Source organism: Sebastes fasciatus, chromosome 11 (genome assembly GCF_043250625.1).
Source record: "Sebastes fasciatus isolate fSebFas1 chromosome 11, fSebFas1.pri, whole genome shotgun sequence".
NCBI classification, from domain to species: Eukaryota; Metazoa; Chordata; class Actinopteri; order Perciformes; family Sebastidae; genus Sebastes; species Sebastes fasciatus.
In genome coordinates this window covers 10,155,700-10,178,591 of record NC_133805.1, presented here as the reverse complement: position 1 = coordinate 10,178,591, position 22,892 = coordinate 10,155,700, and the positions used below count along the sequence as shown (strand labels likewise).

The window sequence follows — 22,892 nt, the reverse complement described above, 5'->3', positions numbered from 1 at the left end:
GAGTGTATCATTACTCCTGTAATTTCACTGTCATGCACACACAGCCGTAATGAAGCTGAACTGACTACCGTGTGTGACTGTGTTTCATTAGGTGTCATTGGTGGGTGGCTGATCACAGGACAGAAAGGCAGACTGTTGTTGTTGGAGATGACGTTGAAGTGGTAAATTACTCATCTTCTGTTCAGCGAGAAAGTGGCAAAAAAAAAGCTTTGGCCATGCATAGCTTGTCGTGGTTTTAGCGATTGAATATGTGCAAAGATTTGAAGGAAGGTGCATTCAGGCAGATGTAAAATGGACAGCTAAGGGACAGAAAAAAATGCATTATTCACATCATCCACCCTCGTCAGGCTTGGTTTTGGTCCTTGAAAGACTTCATCGCATTACTTTCGACATGTGGAAATACTACAGCCTCTTTTGAGACGGAACATCCAGGGCATCGAGTCAACAGTAAACAAATATCAACAGAAGGGAGAGCCTCATGGATATTTTAGTACTGCGCAACTGTAACTGCAAGCCAATTGAAGTATATATGTACGTTATTGATAGCAATGCACATCATGTCAAAAGCATCATGTGGTACATAAGGAGACAAATACCATCAGCAACAACATCAAAAGTTCCCCTGTCATAGATGACTTAACCAATAAACATTTAGTTATTGGATGCTTGATAGTTTGCCACATGCAATGGCTTTCTTTTTTCTTTTTAAAAAAAATACATACTGTTTATTGAGTACTTTTACTGAAACATACAGTTTTTCTCATTTTAAAATGAAGCTTTACTACAACCCATTGTTATTCCCATGTTTCACTAATCAAACAAATCATTTTCGTGCCATGAATTATGTATTTGACCTAAAGCTAAGGCATCACAGCTGTGTCTGGGGCTTTGGTCCTGCTTCTCAGAGCTCATATCCTATTTTTTCCTTAGGACTTTTTTCTCCTGCCGCCTGCTTGTTTTCATCATCAGCATCTGATGCAGTGAAGTCTTCACTGGCTTACTGCGTAACGTAGAATATCATCAGCGTAACGCAGTAAGCATCCACTGGCTTATTGCATAACGTAGAATATCTTCAGCGTAACGCAGTAAGTCTCCACTGGCTTACTACGTAAAATAGAATATCATCAGCGTAGCGTAGTAAGTCTTCAATGGCTTACTGCATGACGTAGAGTACCATCAGCGTAACACAGTAAGTCTCCACTGCCTTACTGCGTAACGTAGAATATCATCAGCGTAATGCAGTAAGCCTCCATTGGTATATTGCATAATGTAGAATATCATCCGCATAACACAGTAACCATCTATTGGCTTACTTCGTAATGTAGAATATCATCAGCGTAGTGCAGTATGTCTCTAATGGCTTACTGCGTAACGTAGAATATCATCAGCGTAGCGCAGTATGTCTCCAATGGCTTACTGTGTAACGTAGAATATCATCAGCATAACGAAGTAAGTCTCCACTGGCTTATTGCGTAACGTAGAATATCATCAGCGTAGCGCAGTATGTCTCCAATGGCTTACTGTGTAACGTAGAATATCATCAGCGTAACAGGGGAAACAAGAAGATTCTTAGGTGAAGTATTTACTTTGTTTGTGAAAAATGATTGTCTGGTAAAATACAGGTATGATTCATTTACAAATCATGTGATAAAACATACATACAATGTAAGTTTGACAAATGTGCAAGCAAAAGTGCGGACTAAAAATTTCTCTTAAGTGACTTCAAGGTTGCATTCACTGCAATGTACAATGACATGTTTGCTATTTAGCAAGTAGTTATGTTGCATCAATGGACAGCGGATTAAATGTTCTTCTCCTCGCAAAATCTTTTTCTTTTAGCTTAGGTCACCTTGAGAAAAAACTTTCTTATCAAATGCAACGTTATATCTTTATCGTTGGGTAGCTTTGTCCTCTGTGCTGTCAGTCTGTGAATACAAAAGAATACAATCATCACACCAGTCATCATGCCCTCCCCCCAGAGTCGTGCTCCTGAAAGTCCCAGGGGCATACATCAGCCACCTTTGCCCCGCTGATGGCTGCAGGTTTGTAACTAGTACTCAAAGAGCTTTCTTTCTTCTTCTCTGGTGATTTTTTAGTCTGAGCAAAGCTGCTGTGTGAGGGCTCGGTCTCCCGGGAGAAAACCTCTGCCCGCCTGATCTCCACCGCCTCTGGGTCTCTGGTGGAGCTCCTCCGCCGCTCAGAAAGTGGCCCGCTGCACTCCGACGACTGGCTAACGCGTCTCCTTTCCGACGCCGGCTTGCTGGAGGAGCTCCGCCTTTCTCTGCTCTTCTCTCTTGGTTTCTCCTTCTCGACTTTGTGGTTGGACGAGCAGGAGCCTTTCCGTTTCTTCTTGTGTGTGGTGGGGCTGTTGCAGATCTTCTCCTGCTTAGGCGAAGGTGGGCTGGTGTAGTCCCACGGGCAGATCTCTACCATCAGGGAGGGAGGCTGCAAAAGGCTCCCAGTGGACTTGGAGTGGTCTGAGTGGAGCCCCTTGGGTTTCCCGTCGGTGGGCGTGACGCTTTTCTTACGCCTGATCCTGTCTGGGGAGAGGGAATCTGAATCTCCTCCCTGCATGGGCTGCTCATCAAATTCCCAGGGACAGACGTCTGGCTTAAGAGGGAGAGGTGACCTTGGCGGTCGAGATTTCCGTGTCTCCCTGCCTTCCTCCCTTTCTCCTCCTTTATCTTTGGAGCGGCGCCTGTTGGAAGGGGACTGACCTGCTTTCGGCCTCTGCTGGGACCGGCTACCTTTGCTGACTCCAGAGCTGCTGCTGCCTCTCCGGCCGGTCGTGGTTTCTTCAGGAGCAATGGAAACATGTTTCTGGGTCTTTGCTTCAGAGGGAGTCTGAGGTTCTTCCATCTCCCAGGGACAAACCTCGGACACGTCATAAAGGTTCCTACCGGTCTCGGAGCAAATGGACGGCTGGCTGCCACTTACCTGTTAAAATCAAGCAATAAAAAATCCACCCAGTAAGTCAACTGCTGTATTAATCAAATTATTAGAGAGCTAAATAGGGCTGCAACTATCAATTATTTCCATTATCAAATATTTGTATATTATATACAGTATACTGTATATATTAGGGCTGTCAAAGTTAGCACTTTAACGCGACAAATTTCTTTAATGCATTAACGCAATCAATCTTTCGGAGGTTATAGCGGGCTAAGTTTTAAAGCTAGAGTGAAGATACTGGCAGACACTTGCACTAAATTTTGTCGATGGGCAAAAAACAAAAGTTATGACAAAAAAAAAACTTAATTCAAGATCCATTTGCTAAATTTTTCAAGCGCTTTCAATTGCATTTCAAGGTCTTCGTCTGAGGATATATTTTCTCAGTTGTCATGGAGATGTCTTAGTTGTATTCACATGACCAAAATCACGTCAAATTTGTCACGTGAGTCGAGAGAACGGGTGGTCGTATATGGGCGTATATGCCCGTCGAGAAGGATTTTTGAAGTTTCGCCAATGTAGTGTTGACCACAGCTGCTGCATGTGATATCATACACCACTTCAGTCTTCCTGCCTTTAGGGTGTACCAGCAGAGATCTTTGGGTGTTAAACAGTTTGTGGTAAGTGCTGACGTCCTATAACTTAAAGCTGCTATAATCAATATTTGTATATTGGCAATGGATCAAAGACTATGTGCATGTGAAATAGCTCACTCAGACAGATATATACCACCCAACTCTACAGTTCTCCTCAACTCAAAAGAGCGTTTTAGCTTCTTTTATCTCATTGTTTTTAATGCTTTAGTTGAGACCAAAAACAGTGCTTAAAGGAGAGAATATTGGACTTTCATTAACAATCAATCTCTCTATCCTCCCCCTCCACACTAATAAGATGTTCTGCTCTGTGTATGGGGGTCTCCATCCTCTGAGATGATAATGACATTTCTGGAAAAAGCTCATAAGTGGAGGTTGAGATTTTGAGTTAAGAACTATTTCCAAGGTAAAAAAAATAATATTTGCTGGAAACACAGAAGGTTTAGTATTTTTCCATAAATTACTTTTTCATACATTTTCTGTAATTGATTACTAAACTGAACATTTCAGCACTAGACCTAAATAACACTTTTCATGAATTAATCAATTTAGATTTGAAAAGTTAATCTGTAAAATGTACCTGTTGTTTCATGATGCCCATCTTCATGGGAGTCTTGGAGTACTCCACTGACTGGCTGATGATCATCTTGGGGTAATGCTCAGGGGTCTCATCCACCTCAGACAGCATCCTGTCCTCCTTTCCCTTCAGACCCTTCTTACTGGTGTCCTCCACGCTCTGCGTCTTGTTGGCCAGCCCCGGCATCTTCTCCTTGGCACTCGCAATCACACTCAGAGACTTCTGCATGATGGAGGTCCGCAGGTGGATGGGTTTCTTCTCGTGCGTCAAGTTGTGAGCGCTGGCTGATTTCCAGAACAGCGGAACGGACTCGGTGGACTCAGCTGGTTCCAGTCTCGGTGGGGTCGCGGACGGTTCCAGCTGCTTCTTGGTATGTTTGCGGCCAATCAGGGAACCCAGAAGAGATCCTTCCCCGCCGCCTCCGACAGGAGTCATTTTGTCTCCTGCAATCGAGCCAGTTTGGCTTGCGGTTTCTTCGTCCTGGTCACAAACGTGGTCATAGCTGAGTGACTTCTTCAAAGCCATGACTTTGTTCTTCAGAGAGTCATCCCGAGGTTTGCCTGGGGGGAAATTAAAACCATAAAACGACATCAAAGTTTACATTAATGACGTATTTCCTCACATTTTAAAATTAAATATAATTTACAAGTTTATTCACTTTTAGACATGTTATCAGTGTGGCTCTAGGGATCATAGACTGTAAATAAAGATGGGCGACTTGACAGCTCCTTAAAAGTGAAGCCAAAACATCTTGATCGCCCCCTGGTGGCCGGCTGCAGTATAGGTCATAAATCCCGCTCCCTCCATGTTAGTGGATGGGACATGGGTCAAACTAAAAAGACAAAGTACACGTCAAATCAATTTTTCCCAAAGATGGTTTCTGTCATTTTAGGTAGTTCTTATCACGCTGATGTATGTTCAAGTGTTCATTTGGTTTTAATGAGTTATTTGATGCTATAAAAAGGGGGTGAGACGTCATGATTGACAGCTGCTCTCAGTGAAGTAGTCGTGGATCCGGAGGCTTGAGTAACTTTATTTTTCCATAAACGTCACGAGTCTGTGTAATTGAACATGTGTCAATTTGATCATAAATGTAGTTATAGAGATATTATGGATAGTTGAAAATGTATTTCTAGCCAAACAGCTACCGTGGTGCTAACGTAGCAGCTAGGGGGCTCACGCTAGCAACCAGGCGACCAGGGGGCAATCCAGATGTTTTGGCTTCACTTTTGGGGAGCTGTCATGTCGTCCATCTTTATATATACAGTCTATGGCCCAGATTAAACAGGAGGAGCCATGATCTCACCGTGGTGACTCGGCTCAAATGGGTTTCTCCTCAGGGTGCTGCGGTTGCTGCCGTGTTCGCTGCCGTCTTCGCGGCTGCACTGCCGGTGTATGTGCATGGTCTCTGGGATCTCTGTTATCCGTTTCATCAGGGAGCGACCCAGGCCTTTCTTGGAGTTGCGCTTCTTTTGGAGGTGAGGGTTGTTGGCGAGCATCTTCTTACATTTGTAGACTTCCAGCTGGGCGTACAGCTTCTTCAGCTCATCCTGAAAAAAAGGAACAAGACTGTAAATATTAGGCAGCGTTCGAATAATTACATTGCTACGGATTGGTTCATATTTTCATGATCAACTTCCATGAATCATCTTGCCATGATTCTAAATGCTACTTTACCCGTATATCCTCAGGGTCCAGACTGTGCTCACTCCAGGCCGAGGTGATGCTGTTGTTGAGGTAAGAGCCAGACCTCCCCATGTCCAGCTCCTCCTCGTAAGCCTCGGTGGCAATATCATCCCGGGCCTGAGTCCCTTTAGACAGGAACTAAGACAGATGGAGAGCAAGGTTAAATAATGGCATCACTAAGACTGCTGGAAGGGTGGGAGAAAAGATGTCATTATTGTAAATGTAGTTTCTCAAACAATATTACTCTGGCCTATAGGACACCTCTGATTAGATTTATTGTGACAGAATAAATATGTTGGCTAAAGGGGTCATCGGAGGTGAAAAACATTTTCCCACAGCAAAATGTTTACTGATATAGATCTTATGTGAGGAAAAGTTACTTTCCTGCCCTCGATGGATTTTGTTAAACTTAAAGAAATGACGAGTGCACACTAAAGGAGATTTGTATTTTTCTGTATTATTTATTTAATATAGTATTGATTAGTGCATTCATTAATTACCACTAAATACATGTTTAACTCTGAATTAAAGTTTTCTTAATTCAAGTTTATCTCCATTTGTTGACTGTTGGAGCAAACAAGATCAAACCCAACAATATCAACAGGTTTAAATTTTAAAGGGACAGTTTGTAGGATTTGGCGGCGTCTAGTGGTGTGGTTGCAGATTGCAACCAACCGAGTACCCCTCCGCTCACTCCTTCCTTTCCAAGACTGTGGTAACGTTACCTCGTTTCACAAGCTTGTTGGAAAACTACGGTGGCCTACAGGTAACGTGAATGGCTCTCTCTAGAGCCAGTGTTTGGTTTGTCCGTTCTGGGCTACTGTAGAAACATTGCGGAGCAACATGGCCGACTCCGTGAAGAGGACCCTCTCCCTATGTAGATATGAAGGGCTCATTATAAACTAATGAAAACACAAAGATTCTTAGTTTCAGGTGATTATACACTAATGAAAACATAGTTATGAATATTATATTCCATTTCTGCTAATAGATCCCCCGAAATGTTACACACTGTTCTTTTAATGGAGCTGAAATCACAATTAAAAGCTGGGTTAATACATTCAAATATATGTTACTCTGTTTAATTAAAATGTTTATTGCAATTGTTTTTTCTTTAGTCCAATGCATCTATGCAAATTGTGCTTAACAAATTCAAATTTATGCAGCTCGGCACTAATCTCCTCCTTCCTAAGTAGAGAAACAACGGGTGAGATGAGGTTGAATTATTACAATAACACATTAAATTGAGAAGAGAGACTGATCTGTAATGATCTGTTTGATTTTGACTTTTCACTGCCAAATTATTCCTCTTTGCTCAAATAACAAACGTGGGAACGCAGAGAAACCAAATATTTAGCCCAGATTCGGGAACAGACGCTGTGTAAGATGAACATCCTCCCATTGTGCTTAATTATCAGCATACTCTACTGACTTGCACGTCTGAGGTGCCTAATTAAGAAACAATGAAGGAACAGAGAGCGCCGATGGTGTATTGCATTTCTTACACAGCAGGAGAATTAAATGTTTTCCATCAGACTTGAGAGATTGCGCATAAAGACACCCGCGGGAGTGCCCAGCTAAATTACAGTAACCACTAACGCAGTTTGAATGAGTTTAAGGTAATGGCTGCGAATGTGCCTGTGAGCATCTGTGTGTGTGTGTTCTAGATCGCTAATATCAAATGAACTTCAGATGATTAATGGACTGTAGTGTACACAAGCTACAGTACAGCAGTAGCCATTATGGAAATCTCTCTGTATTAATGTAAACTCCATTACAATTGCAGGATTTTCCCAAAAAACGCTCTTATTAGAAAGAAAAGTACGACTTCTGCTGCTTCTCCTCTACAGATTAGTTTCCCAATAAAGTAATGAAAATACACGACCTCTATGGGATTAAATTTGTGCCTTAATTCTGAGCAAGCAAAGACACATTTTGAGCAGAGAACAAAATATGTTTTGTAAGTACAGAAATTATATTTTGTAGCCGAGAGAAATGATTACTCATTTGCCCTCATGTCCCCTGCTCTTTGCACTCTCAAGCTCATGGACACTTGTTTGCTCACAGTCTGCTTTGTGGATTATAGCAATCATTCAAATGAATGTATCCAATGTTTGTTTGCTTAAATAAAATCACTCTTTGCATGATGATACTTTCTCTACAAAATCTATCTGTGGCGGCATCTATTGGTGAGCTTGCAGATTGCAACAAACTGAAACTTCTCTCGTGTGCAAATCGTGTTGGAGAACTACGTTGGCCAACGAAAAAACGTGAATGTCCCTATCTAGAGTCTGTGTTTTGTTCGTCCGTTCTGGGCTACTGTAGAAACATGGCGGTCGGCTCCGTGAAGAGGACCCGCTCCGTATGTAGATATAAACGAAAACACAACGATTCTTATTTTCAGGTGATTATACACTAAAGAAAACATACTTATTAATATCATATTCCATTTTCATAGATCCCCCTAAATGCTAAACACTGGTTCTTTGAGTACAACAATGCAAAAAAATACTCCCTTGCAAGTAAAAGTCCTGCATTCAAAATCCAGGTAAAAATACAAAAGTAGTATCAGCAAAACATACCTACAATACTAAAAGTAAAAGTACTCGTTCTGCTGTAAAATGGCCCTTGTGACTGATATATTATTATGTATTAACTTATTGGTTTGTAAGTATAATTTTACTGTTGCAGCTTATTGAGTTGGAGCCAGTTAATCTACTTTAGATACAGTTGGGTAGTTTTGTCCAGTGGTTTCCAACACAGCAGTCGGGCCCCTCCTAAGGCTCACAAGATAAAACTGAGGGGTTGTTCGATGACTAATGGAGTAGAAGAACAAACATTTTTTTTTTAATTCTATGTTTTATATTTGATATCTGTATTTTTTAGTAGTAACTCGTAAATATATCTGTCAAATAAATGTAGTTGAGTAAGAAGTACAATATTTGTATAAGTATAAAATAACATAAAATTGATATAGTCGAGTACAAATACCTCCACATTTTACTGAAATACAGTTCTTGAGTAAATCTACTCCGTTACTTCAAACCACTGACACTGACAGCCCAGTAAACTAATAACCGTCATGGTTCATGGCGCGTTACCTTTGGAAGGAGCAGCAGTCCCAGAGTCACGGTCACAGTCAGATGAGTGTGAGCAAAGAACAGCATGAGCATCCAGTCAGGGTGCAGCCCCGGCACCAGAGTGAACCTGCAGGAAAACATCAACAGGAGACATTCGGTTCAGTCACCAGCACTTTATCAAAGTTAATATTTGAAAGCCAGTTGAACAGAGTACTTGGTGTGTCTGTGAAATATGCTCAGACACACACTATTAAAAGCAACCTTTAGTGATTCTCTGGACGAGGAGAACAAAATGTGAGCTACTATAACCCCGAGGCAATCTCCACTTTGAACACTGTACAGAGACATAAAAGCAGAGCGGAGGGGAAATTATATAAGTAGCAGTATGTTGGGCTAAATAGCGATTGCCCACTTTTTCATTCACTCCATTGACGTTTCAGAATATAGTTTTAAGCCTGGAACTAAGCCATATAAAGATGGACGACATGACAGCTCCCCAAAAGTGAAGCCAAAACATCTTGATCGCCCCCTGGTGGCTGGTTGCAGTACAGGCCATAAATCCCGCCCCCTCCATGTTAGCAGATGGGACATGGTCCAAACTAAAATGTTGAAGTACACCTCAAATACATTTTTCCCAAAGATGGTTTCTGTCATTTTAGGTAGTTCTCATCACACTGATGTAAGTTAAAGTGTTCAATTTTCTGATAAGTTTGGTTTTAATTGGTTATTTGATGCTATAAAAAAGGGGGTTTGTTATGTTTTCAGCTTCGTATGTAATGTAACGGAGGCTGTAAAATGTCCCTATACATTAACAGTGATCCACAGCTGGACTCAATATATGAAATAACTCTATCTGGGTTGGTAGCATGGCAAATGTATCCTAAATTTACAAAACCTGCTAAGATTTCTCAAATTTGGCTCGTTGTCTTCTGCCTATAGACTACAAACATCTGGTCTCTTGGCTGTGTAATGGCATTCATACTGTACCTGGACCCTGTACAGTGAAAATATGATGGATATGGATAGTAACCTAACATACCTAGGCTTGGTACATCTCCTCAAATAGTATCCCAGATAATCGCCTGCACCCATAATATGCAGACTTTATGTATGTAGAGTGATTTTGTACCTCCTTGCTGCCCTCTACCGGCTGACTGATGACTTTAAAATTGATTTCACTGCTGGTGTTTTAAAGCCTGGCATGGTTCGGCTCTGCTTGTATGTGTAGTTTGTTTACCTCCTATCAGCCTGATTGACATCCTCTGGTAGGCAGAGGTTAAATATCTCTTATTTTAAACACTTTCTTTTTTTAATCTATGGCATTCTTCCAATCATTATTAATCATCCGTTTGCTGTTTCACCTTATTAATTATTCCATTTTAACCATCTGTTGCTGTTATCTTTATTTGCATACTGTATAGCAATGTGTCAAATTGTTTCAAAAAGTGCTGCATATAAAAAAAAAAAAAAGTTAACAGAGTTGAACAGAGACATTTGTTTTCTGCCACCATCAGCAAAAACACCAAATCCAGTAATTCTGCACAAAGGAATCACGTCCCATTTCTGTCACCACTGACTCAATCCAGACATGTTGAGAATCTGTGTCAAAGCTCGCAGCAGCAAATTTAGATAGCGTGTGGCTTCTTTTAAACACTTCATGTCATCATTTCTAATATTGGAGTACTTTTGAATCATAGTTAGTTGTTGCATTCACGAGCGCCAGCGTGGCTAATCAGCTCTAATTATTGCAGGAGAATGTGAAAAGTACACAAAAGCCTCAATAGGATCTAACAAGTGGCTGCATTTTTTGGCACCAATTTTCCCACAACCAATCAAATCCAGACACCATGGCAGACAAAATCAATGCAATTATTAGGCAGCATCAAACTGAGTAGTGTGTATTTTTGTCTGTGAAAAGATTCCTCTGTGCCAAATGCTTCAGTGTTTGTGTGAGAGAGAGATTTGTTTCCTCGCTGTTTGTCAGAGATCCAAGGTGGCTCAGAGGTTGTTGGTCCTTTGTCATCACTCCCAACAATCCCATTCACATTCACAGTCCACATTAGATATCCAAAAGCATAGTGTGTGTGTGTTTTCATCAACCTTACCCCGCCACACACACACATACAACCTTATCTCCGGGCCGCAGCAGCCGCAGAAAAAAAACACACACACTTACGTTCTATTCCCGCAGCCAGCGAGAGAACAGCTTGATTTATAACAGTTTCACACCACTGATGAAGGTGTACCCATTGGACTTTTCAGTTTCTCAACAGATGAAAAGGACGTGATCTTTTTCCTTTTTCTCCAACTGAGCACAATAGGCCGCTGCCTAAATGAAAGAATATTCAATCACCAACAGTTTTATCGGAGAAAGTGTGACAAATGGAATTTTATGCCCCGGGCTCCGGCAGACGCATTATAAAAAAAACACCTGACCGGATTTATTCCCACTGCAATAGGATTGACAAAGTGTTCTTTGCTTTAGGAGTCTTGCAAAAATGTAGGAATTACTACCATTCTTTAAGCAGCTCTGTTCTTTTCCAACTCAGATAGTCAAAACCCACATTCAGACACAGGCCCAAAAAACAGCTTGTCTGTAAATAAGCTCCTAAGAGTCACACATTGTTGTCAAATTGGATTTTACAGTTCAAAACGATGATTCAATCGTTAACAATACCATTTACAGTTGGGGCAGTAATGCATTTCTCCAAACCTCCCACATGCATTTGATGCTAAACAAAAGAAGCTTTTTCTCCAAGCAGTCCCTACATTCGACTGTGCTACCCAACAGCACTGTGAGATGAACTGGTATTGTGAGATGAAAAGATGTATTGTGCATCTCAATCAAGTTTCAAGTCCCTGCAAGCTGATTTCCATGCAACACAAACATGAAAAGGCCGCCTGAAGGTAGGAAAATAACATTCATCAAACCAGCCTCCAGTCTGATTCGCAAAGCATTCGACACAGTTTGTCTTCAATTGCGCGATAAAATGAGTGCATCCGAAGTAGAAAATGCTGTTAGTCTTGAGACAAAAAACTAGACTTCTAAAACTTTGTAGCCAAATCTGTTGCTGCATTGTTGTTGTGTGAGAAATGACATGGAGGGAATTAAAAGAAAGTCTGTCTAATCCTTTTTGGCCACCTCGAGGCAGCTAAACAAGCTGGAAACACAACATTGGCTTATTACCATCTTTTAACGTTGTTATGGCTAGGGATGTCACGAGAACCGATACTCGATGCCAAAATTCTGAAAACCTGATGGTATTCGTTTTTCCTACCCGACCGTAGGTACATCAGGGCTCAAGACCAACGGTCTTGAATAACAAATCTGTTGAAATCGGCAGAACGAAAGCTAGTTAACGTTAGCTGTTCGCTCCGTGGGACTGTGCTGCTTACCATCTGCTAACAGCTAATGTTAACTAGCTCTCGTCATGCCGATTTCAACATGGAAAGTGCCATTGATTTACATTTATGATGCATTCAGGCTCTATTCAATAAAAATGAGTATTGGGCAAAGCTAAATTCTAATGTTATCATGACGTGTACAAATGTCAGCTTGTAAAATGTAGTTTTTGGCGAGAAACTTGAATAAATCCAGTTGTTTGAAGGAGATGTTTTCACATAAAATTGACGGAGGGAATTATGACCTGTTTAACTTCCTAACAAACAATAGTATGCAAACAGTAATAAAGGAGTGGATGTAGAAGTACATGGGATTTATTGTTTTACTTTTGTTTTTTGACCGTGGTATCGAATTGGTGTCAAGAATCGTGGCATTTCACTGGTATTGGTATTGACTACTACATTTCTGTTTTTTTTTTACATCACTAGTTATGGCTAACATGTTAGCTAACAGTTGCATAATTACACATCCAGCAGACATGTAGCAACGTTAGAGTCGTGTTTTTGTCCACCTGATGAATGTAAGTCCAATATTTTCTATCCTTTTAGTATTGGGCAAAGCTAGTTATCATGATGTGTACAAATGTTTGCTTGTAAAATTTTGTTTTTGGCAAGAAACATGAATAAATCCAGTTGTTTGAAGGAGATGTTTAAATATAAAATAGATAACAGAGAAGGAATTATGACCTTATTAACTTCCTAACAAACACCAGTATGCAAACGGTAATAAAGGAGTGTATGTTGAAGTACCTGGGATTTATTGCTTTACTTTTTTTTTTTTTACCATGGTATCGAATTGGTATCAAGAATCGTGTAATTTCACTGTTATTGGTATCGACTACTAAATTTCTGGTCTTGTGACATTATGACTAACAGTTGCCTAATTACACATCCAGCAGACATGTAGCAACGTTATTCATGTTTTTGCCAACTTGATGAAGTAAGTCCAAAATGTTCTATCCTTTTAGCTCTGTTTTGGTCTCCACCAGCTCCTGAGCTAAGCATCTAGGTCTTATAGCTGCTAACTGCTCCATTATGTTCACTAGGTAGTCGCTAACTTTGTCTGCTATTTGGTGCGGGGCAGGTGAAACAAGCCAGGGGCTGCAGCTTAAAACGACACCGGTGAGGGTGAATAAAAATGATTTTAGGCCATAAAATTAAAACAATGAACCAAAGATGTTAAAAGGCTCCATAGAGCTGTGGGTTCTGAGTTCACCGCTGAACTCCGAAAACTCCTTTTACATTACACATTACAGTATTTGATCTATTGTTAATATTGGATGATGTAAAATTTGAATTAGAGCAGCTTTAAAGACACTAATGTATTCCTCCAAAGAAGTGCTGCCCATGTGTAATTCAACATTTAGCATATTCAAGGTATGTTCAAGCAAATATATGACGATTACTCAAATAAAAAGTTGTCTGAGTACATTACGTTACTTGCTACCTGTGACTGAAAGACAGACAGTCAGTTACAGGGCACGGAGAGTTTATTTTGGGCTCCGGCACAGTAGATCTATGCTGCGTCTCTGCCTGGGGAAGACATTTTTTATTCACCTCCTTTCAACTGGCTTACCCAGGCGCTCTGCTGACACTGTTCATTTCCCTGATGAAGGGGGCGGGTGAACTCTCTGCCTTTCATCTGACATGCTCTGCACTTGTAATGCCCCGCTCCAACACGCAAATATCTCTATGATTATGATTAAACAACAGCTGCAAGAAAGGGGTAAAGTCATCCAAACCCCTTTGTTATTGTTCACACTATTTTCACATTACTGTCACAGAAGAAAAAAAGTAAGAGAATTGTTCTTCCCCTTTTCTTTTTTCTGTGAGGATGTGCCTGTTCTACCCCATTTCCTTCACCCACCTGATGATGTGGAAGATGGCCGATATGAGGAGCTCGTTGTAGATGGCCACAGCCATGTAACGTGGCTCGTGGAAAGCCGAGGGTACGGTGCGGACTGCGTAGCAGAGGTACACCCCCCACAGCAGGAACAGGAACTCCGCTGCAAACGAAACAACAAAAAGGTCACAAGGAGGGTTAGAGGATAGATCTAAAGTCTTTCTTTAATTTCATTATTTTCCTAATTAAGTTTAGTGTCTTTAAGTAAGTCTTTGTATACCCCTCAAGCTGGGACAAGCCTCTAAAAAGGATATATATATATTTTAATAAAATGCCTCCCTTGAGGCTGGAAACTTTTGTCTCTTTTCAAAGTACCAAACTCAATCTAAAGCTTTAAAGTAATAGTTGAACTTTTTGAGAAACACTAATTTGCTGTCTTTCTTGGGGCGAGATGAGAAGATCGATGCCACTTTCATGTCTCCGAGTTAAAGACAAAGCTGGTGCTGGGAGGCAATTAGCTTAGCCTAGCGTAAAGACGGGAAACAGCTAACCTGGCTCTCCAAAGTTACAAAATATGCCCACCAGCACCTCTAAAACTCACTAATTAAAAAGTTTAATCCGTACACAAACCGAAACGTAAAAATTAAAATTTGTGGTATTAGGATAGTTAATCCACCCGCCCAGCTAGCCAAAAATGGTTGGTGAGCAACAGATTTTAGTATACTTTAGGGCTCTTTACAGGCAGACTGTGACAAAAACACTCTGAAAGTTCATCTCAAATGTTATTTTAACTTTTCTGTGTATATGGATTAAACAAATAAGACATAATATGCTCAATAGTTGGCTTTAAAGGGCCAGTGTGTCGCATTTCGGGGGTCTATTACTGTGGTAGAAATGGAATATAATATTCATAAATATGTTTTCTTTAGTGTATAATCATCTGAAACTAAGAATTGTTGTGTTTTTGGTTAGCGAATGAGCCCTTCACATCTACATAGGAAGCGGGTCCTCTTCATGGAGTCCACCATGTTTCTGCCCAGAACGGACAAACCAAACACTGGCTCTAGAGAGAGCTTTTCAAGTTTTTATGTTACCTGATGGCGTTCTTGTGAAACTGCGGTAACGTGAGCTGCAAAGTGCAAAATCGTGGTACCGCCAGCCAGCCGGCCTCTGAGTGAGGCGAACGGCGTTACCACGGTTTTGCACTCGGCTGCTCACAGTCTTGGAAAGAGAGGAGTGAGCAGAGAGGTTTTGAGTTGGTTGCAATCTGCAACCACACCACTAGATGCCGCCAAAACCTACACACTGTCCCTTTAAAGGTGCTGGTATGCAGATTTTTCTTTCTTTTGGAGAGCTAGTTGTTTCCCCCTGTTTCCAGTCTTTATGCTAAGCTAAGCTAATCCCCTCCCGCCTCCAGCTCAGCACACACTCGGACATGAAATAGGTATCGAACTTCTCATCTTGTTCTCAGAAAGAAATCCCAAAATGTATCTCTCAAAAATAATGTTGAACTATTCCTTTGAGCATGTAGTCTGTATTTAATTTGCATGTTAAATGAAAGCAGCGTTGTTGCTCTGACTCAGTGTGGGAAAACCTGCAAAATGTAGGATGCAGAGTCACTGTGATAGTACACAGCAACACTTGTTATTCATCACACACTGTATGAAACAAAGAAGAAGTACACCCTAAACCCTGCGTTCATGAGCAATAATATAGTTTCAAATTTGGCAGTTCCAAATTTAGCAAGAGTTCCCCCCGTGTTTTTGCAATGTTTCCCCCCCGAGTGAGGCAGCTGCATCCTCGACAGTGTGTCGACACCTTCCTGCTATCGTCTAATCTCACCAAGGTCACACAGCCCGACTGCAATTCACAGGGAAGATGTATTTAAAAAACCAGCTGTCTTACTGTATATGTGCACAGATAGCTCATTATGGCATTTTAAAGAATTGCAAAAATAAAAATCAATATTAATTATTTGTAATGTGATGAAGAGGGTCGCTTTAGGGTGGCTGCATTTTGGAGCTATGAAATTATGTCTTGAAGCTAAACCTAATAGATGTTGTATTGCTGCTCGCTGGTGTAGAACAAAACATTATGCCTGGGGGAAAAAAAAACATGTTTTCAAGTAAAAAATATGTTCAGTTATTATATACTGCATATATAAATTCCAGAGGTCAGAGGTTTTTCCTCTGATGCAGGCTTTATATGAGCTTGTTGTTTTGTTTGCAGGCAGTGAAGAGCACCAAGAGCTGTGCCAATACTGTGTTGGCATATGAGTCCATAAAGTCTTTACAGTGATTACAGTCCATTAATATTCATGAATAAGCCCAGTCTATAAATCATCGCTAATTACTTGGTACTTAGCCTCTGAATCGGGATGCATGGAGAGCTGCTTGCAAGAAGGAAAAGGATAACAATTCCAACTAATGCAGATTAATTGCGGATTCAAATGAATTACTTATTGTTGACATAGTCAATACTGTTTTGCTTCAGCTCCGTTTTGCTCAGCATTTCAAGGCACAAAGTAGGGTGATTTATTCATTTCTAGACATGTGTTCCCTTGTCAGCATTATAACAAAACAAGTGAAACCACCAAAAAGAACAATTAGATTCATTTTCACAAGCATGGCATGCATTGTTAAAATCCTCCAAGGGAGCTTTGCAGGGTGCTTCCTGTCCTTCAGTGTATAGCCTCAGCACACCAGTGTGTTCTCACTGGCTGTCACAGCGAGCAGCGGGGGATCCCTCATTTCCTATCTTGTCTTGCACACAAACCGACTCAAACTGAGGGATTGTTGTGTTTCATTCCATTTAATAAAGTGCTGCGTTTTGGGGGACGCTGTCACGGCACAAACACGCCGTCACTTCCTCTGAAGATTCCTCTGTCGAGTCTCCAGAGCGTCCTTAGCTATTTTCCCTTCACCAGCTCCCCCCATTCTTCTTCTTCTCCTCTTCCTCTCAAGCCCCCCCATCCCAGCTGGTGGAAGACTCTCTCTGCATCATTTCCCACATCCCTCCAAGCTTCATACTTCACAGGCTCCACTCTTCTTTTTCACCCCGCCACTTCCGTCTCTCTCTGTGTCTGCCTGTCTATCAGCTTTCAGAGGCAGACCAAGCTTCTCTGAGGGATCCGTCCTTTGCCTCTTTCCAAACAGGATTAGCCTCCCCTGCTGTCAGACTGGCTTCAGTGAGGTGCCCATCACTGCCTCCTGCTTCAAGAGTCTGTCATTAGGAAGCTACTGTAACACACACACACACACACACACACACACACACACACACACACACACACACAAGGCCCTCTGGATACATGAGGGAAAGAACCAGCAACTTCTCACCAATACAATCAGTCTTAATGCGTGTCAGTAGCTTGACAGTGTTATAGATTCTGGTCGTTTTAGGGACTGTACGAAAATTATTAGTCGGGGTCAGAAAAGGGGGAGGATTTTTTTTTATTCTTTTCGTCTGATTGTTTTGGGGGATTTATTTTTTTCTCTCTATATATTTATAATTTATTTCATCCTTTTCTTTCCAAAAATGCCTTTTGTGTGTGTACAGTGGACCATAACTGTGAGTTTTGCCATATGCAGAGGACATATAATACATAATCTGTATTGTGGTGTTATTTCCCAATTCACATTTAACTAGTGCCTGGTAGAACCAAGATGTCAGTTTAAAGATAATTAGACATAGATCTTTATAGTCAATAGGGATTTGAACATTATTGCACTGTGCCTTGTTCACTTATTCAGTAACGATGGTTCATTTAGTTTACCTTGCATGGCAGCTGGATTCTTGTAATGTCATGAGATCACGCGAAAATCCATCTTGTCAGGCTTCAAGTGATGCGTTTGTGTCCGGCAAGCCAGATCACGGACCAATCAGCATCCTGTGGGGAGCTACTGGCAGCTACGGGCGTGGCTTAGGTGTGTGGGACACGACACTGAGAAGCATTCGTTCTAAACAACAATGGCGGCTCCTGAAGAGGTTAGCGTAGTTGCTTGAATAGCAGCAGATATAAACTGTATGAACTGGAGAGTATTTCTTCATTGAATGAAGAGCAAAGTACGACACTGAAGGTGATGTTTTTTGCTCTTCTCCGGACTGGCTCCGGCAAGAGTTTGATTGACAGATGGTTCATCCAATCACCTGCCAAGTATTTTTTTTTTTAAAGTGCCTGCCCTTTTCCAAACAGTTTCCAATGCCTCTTAGATGGTTCTGTGTAACAAACCATCTGGCCGGTCAGGTTATCATTTAGTAGCTCTTAGTTCAAAAATACAGAGCTGCTGGAATGCTCAGTAAACACAACGCGCCATTTGTTATGTTTTCCATAATTTTGGCAATTGCTGATTCCACTCCTATGTGTAATTTCATTAATTTTCAGCTTGAAATCAGGGTTGAGTTGAGACATTAGGGGGAGGAGAGTGTTGCAAATTTATTTCAAGTCAAGTGGGGGATCCAAAGCAAATGGAAAAGATCCACCAAATAATGTTTGTACGGTCCCCAACGGACTGCTACAGGTCAAAACTGGTAACTTTATGGAAGACTTACAAAAAAAAAAAAATTCTTAGAGTCTGGTTTACTGACATTTTATGTTGGTAGGAAGGTATATCATTCATGATCTATGGATGAATTAATCATAACAGGGCCCTTTTGGTTCCGTAGGAGAAATTTGGATTTTAGGGGTGAAAGGTGTATTTATTTATTTATTTGTTACCTCGATGCAGAAAAAAAATATATATTAGATAAATATTAAATATATTAAATACATATAAACATTTATTTATTTATTTGTATCTATTATTATTATTATTATTAACAATAATAATAATAATAATAATAATAATAATAATAATATATATATTTTTTTAGAGGGTGACCAGCTCCCCCCAGAAGGTGGCGCTCTAGGCGACCGTCTATATGGTCTATGATAAGCTAAACTGGCCCTGAAAAAAAAGAAAGGAAAACTCTTGAAAAGCTTGGGTGAAATATATAAGAGCAGAACATACAGTAGTATGGGTGGACAGTCAAGGTGAAGCTGCAGCAGCAACAATATAACAAACACACATTCACTTCAGTTTAGATAATAAAGCCTCTAGATTGTGGTGAGAGGTCTGCTATCGCTCTTAGATTTGCTTTCATATGTTTTACAATGTTCCATAATACATTAGACGATTTTATTCAGTGATAGATTATTGTCCAGTTATAACTAGACAGGCTTGTCCTCTGTAAAGTCCTTAGAGACGTGCTTGTGGTGAAGGATTGTAAAAACAAATGAGGGACTTAGTGGCACCTCCTGCCCTCTGGGGGTGTTCTGCTTTAATGGTGGCAGCCCAAGACACTAAGAGAGGCACTCCATCTTGTTTATCAGAGCATCCCATTGTTAATTTAATACGCAGCCTCATCCATTAAACTGTTTGTGAGCAAACCCATCAGGGAAAGGTGAATCAAACAATGGACACTATCATCAAAATTCACAACGACATCCATTTAACCTGAAGCTCGGAGGCAGAGGTTGTTCAAAGCGCTGCTTGGAGGGCAGGGCACTGAATAAACAGGCCTATTACAGCGCAGTCGTGTCTTCTGGCAAGCGGGCGGCGTGTTCGGGAGCATTTTATGCCTCGCTTTAAAGAGGTGGCTCTATTTATCTCCAACAAGGAACCCGCCAAAGCGAAGACATTTATCACATTTATACAAGATTCCCCAGCCAATACCTGTTTATTTCTGTCTGACATGATTTGTCACATGAACAACAATGGATTCATTGTGCTTAACGAAATTCCAAGACGCAGTTTAACGACTTCTACCAGTCCCCTCTCTTTGTGTGCAATCCATTTGCTATCGGCGCCATCAGCTTCTATAAAGCATAGGAGTGGACTGCACTATCCTAAATAAATGAGTCAGATAGGCGGCAGCTACACTATTGAAAACTCAGTTCTGTGTCCATCAGTCTCAGTCTACGCCGGCATGTTGAGCCTCAGGACTTTAAACCCACTCATAAAAAAAATTGCTTCAGTCAAAAAACTCCCCGGGGTACCTTCAAGTTACTCTTTAATGAGCGACTCGCTCACAGCATACAAGATAGTAGCATTTGAAGCTAGTTTTTAGGAATGTGAATCCACAGAATATTCAATGCAGAGGCAAACAAAAGTTTAGAAAAACTGCATTGGAAAATAGCATTTACAAAACAAAATGTTCAGAATCACTGGAGGTACCAGGCACCTGACCCTGCCTGCAGCTTTTTCCGGAAGTTTCTACACTAAATTTATTCTTTAGCCTCACCCAAGCAGCCTACCCCCAAGCTATAAGCCCAAAAGCTCCTTACAGTTAAGTGGTAAGCAGCACCAAAACTTCCTCACTCGTTTTCTTGTTCTGTAAAGACATCACTACACATCGGGTATATGCACTGGTGGACTCAGGGGGGGTGAGGGGTTGTGGTGCCCGCATATTCGGAAAAAAAAACGCTGCAAATGTGCCCTCTTGAATGCCCCTATGGTAGATAAAACAGTGCCCTCCAGAATGCCCTTCCAGTGGCGAATACATGAGGGGCCTTCTAGGATGCCCTTCCAGTGGAGAAACAGGATGAAGTACCCTTTACGGTGCTCTTCCAGTAGAGAAAACGTGATGAAATTCCCTCCAGAGGCGAATACGTGAGATGCCTTTCCAGTAGAGAAAACATGCTGAAGTGCCCTCTAGGGTGCCCTTCCACTGGAGAAAACATGATGCAGTGCCATATAGGCAACCCTACATGCTGGAAAACTTTCTTCACGCCGCCACTGGGTACATGTAAGTACAGAAATACAGAAAACACACACACGCTTACCGACAGCCATCATGTAGTCCCATCGGTCCAGCAGACACATGCTGAACTGCAGCCCCTCCGGGGTGAGGCCCGCGGTAATCAGGGCCCGGCTCAGCTCGGGGTTCTGGCACACGGAGGAGGTCCAGGCCACCAGGAACCACAGCACCACCAACAGGATCACCACCAGCAGCCGCAGGACCCGCCAGCTGGTCATGTAAGGTGTCCTCTGGGCCGTGCGGGACAGGAACACCTTTAACACCCTGGCAGAGGGAGGAGGAAGAATACTTGAGACTTCTGCTGGGTGAAATCATGTCGAGCAGTGTAGGTGAGTCACTCTCCCTGCGATTGACAGCTCACGCCCCCGGCTGTTGCTCTTACTAACGTGCCCACTTGAATTAAAAGGATCGGGGGAGAAAAAAGGCACTGCTGTTTCAATTCATTCATGTTCGTTTTAATTCAGGTTGTAATAACTCTTGGGCTGACAGGAGAAATTAACGGAGGGTAGGAAGGATTTCTTTGTTTTTCAATACAAGTTCAACAACTTTTCTTATGGGTGTCAGTTTTTTAACTTTTCAGCTTGGAGATGGTCCAAGAAATGCGATTGGAACTAAAACATTAGACTGAATGCATGCAGAGGCAGTTTATTTATAACCGCATCTTCACTGCACGCACACAAGACAATTCCGCCTCTGTAAAGGGAATTAAAAATGCAACACATCAGCCAGTTTAAAAGTGATCTGGTGCTGGGTAAGGAGAGCTATATGGGGGACAAAGATAGCACGCACTGTAGTTATATAAATATCCACCATACAAACGGTCACTCCTCTGTTTACTATCGTCTCTCTCTACCGACCAGACTGTGACAAATATATCTTATCTCTGATATATTCAGTCGGACCGGGCTGTAAGAGCTTGGCCCCGGGGCACACTTCACACCCAGCCAGCTCGGGGAAAAAGAAAAAAAATCTAATTGGTAATTTTGCCAAGGGAACACTCTGGGCGGCCTTTGACCCCCCTTCTACCGTCTCGGCGACACTTGCTCGGAGCCGGAAAGCAGGAAGTGAGTGTGTGTCTGAATAGATATAGAAAGACCTGATGTGAAATTCAAATGTGCTTATTGACTGCATGCATGTGTGTCAGTGCAGGACGGAGAGGGAGATGAATTATTGAAAGTGAGAAAGGCTGACTCATAGGGCAAGTTAATAACAGGAGAGGAGACAGGATGGGAACAAAGGAGAGGACAGGAGATATAGGAAGAGAGGAGAGGAGAGGAGACGAGGAGATGAGAGCGCGGGAGAGGAGACAGGAAGAGAGGATGGGAGAGAGAATATGAGGTGATTAGAGGAAAGGGAGAGGAGAGGAGACAGGAGGACATAAGGAGAGGAGATGATAGGAAGAGAGGAGAATAGAGATGAGGAGTCAAGGAGAGAGGGAGGAAAGAGATGGGAGGAGAGGATGGGAGCAGGGGAGATGAGAGGAGACTAGGAGATGGGAGGGTAGGAGAGGAGGGGAAAGGAGATGAGAGGAAAGGGAGATGAGAGGAGAGGAGAGGAGACAGGAGGACATAAGGAGGGGTGAGAGACTCAGAGAGGAGGGCAAAGGAGATAGGAAGAAAGGAGACAGGGAGAGGAGAATAGTGATGAGGAGTCAAGGAGAGGGGAAGAAAGGAGATGGGAGGAGAGGATAGAGGATGGGAACAGGGGAGAGGAGAGGAGATATAGGAAGGGAGGAGACTCGGAGAGGAGGGGATAGGAGATAGGAAGAAAGGAGAGGCGACAGGAAGAGAGGAGGGGACTGGATATGAGGTTATTATGGGTCGAGAGGAGAGGAGAGGAGAGGAGAGGGAAAGGGAGATAGGAAGAAAGGAGACAGGAGAACATAAGTAGAGGAGAGGATGTAGGAAGATAGGAGAATAGTGATGAGGGGTCAAGGAGAGAGGGAGAAATGAGGTGGAAGCAGA

The 22,892-nt window shown here is 41.9% G+C and overlaps 1 protein-coding gene across 4 annotated transcripts in view; it reads right to left on the bottom strand.

The window, feature by feature from the left end:
- Nucleotides 1-159: 159 nt before the first annotated feature.
- Nucleotides 160-22,892, bottom strand: part of gpr158b (G protein-coupled receptor 158b) — a 71,561-nt gene continuing 48,828 nt past the window's right edge. For all 4 annotated transcript variants that reach the window (XM_074650484.1, XM_074650485.1, XM_074650483.1 and 1 more), the window contains exons 8-14: nt 20,954-21,192; nt 14,155-14,293; nt 8,907-9,012; nt 5,797-5,943; nt 5,426-5,669; nt 4,123-4,679; nt 160-2,937 (exon numbers count right to left, since the gene is read on the bottom strand). In XM_074650484.1, coding sequence (XP_074506585.1) covers nt 1,963-2,937; nt 4,123-4,679; nt 5,426-5,669; nt 5,797-5,943; nt 8,907-9,012; nt 14,155-14,293; nt 20,954-21,192 — 2,407 coding nt within the window. In that variant the 3' untranslated portion in view covers nt 160-1,962. The remainder of the gene's footprint in view (nt 2,938-4,122; nt 4,680-5,425; nt 5,670-5,796; nt 5,944-8,906; nt 9,013-14,154; nt 14,294-20,953; nt 21,193-22,892) is intronic.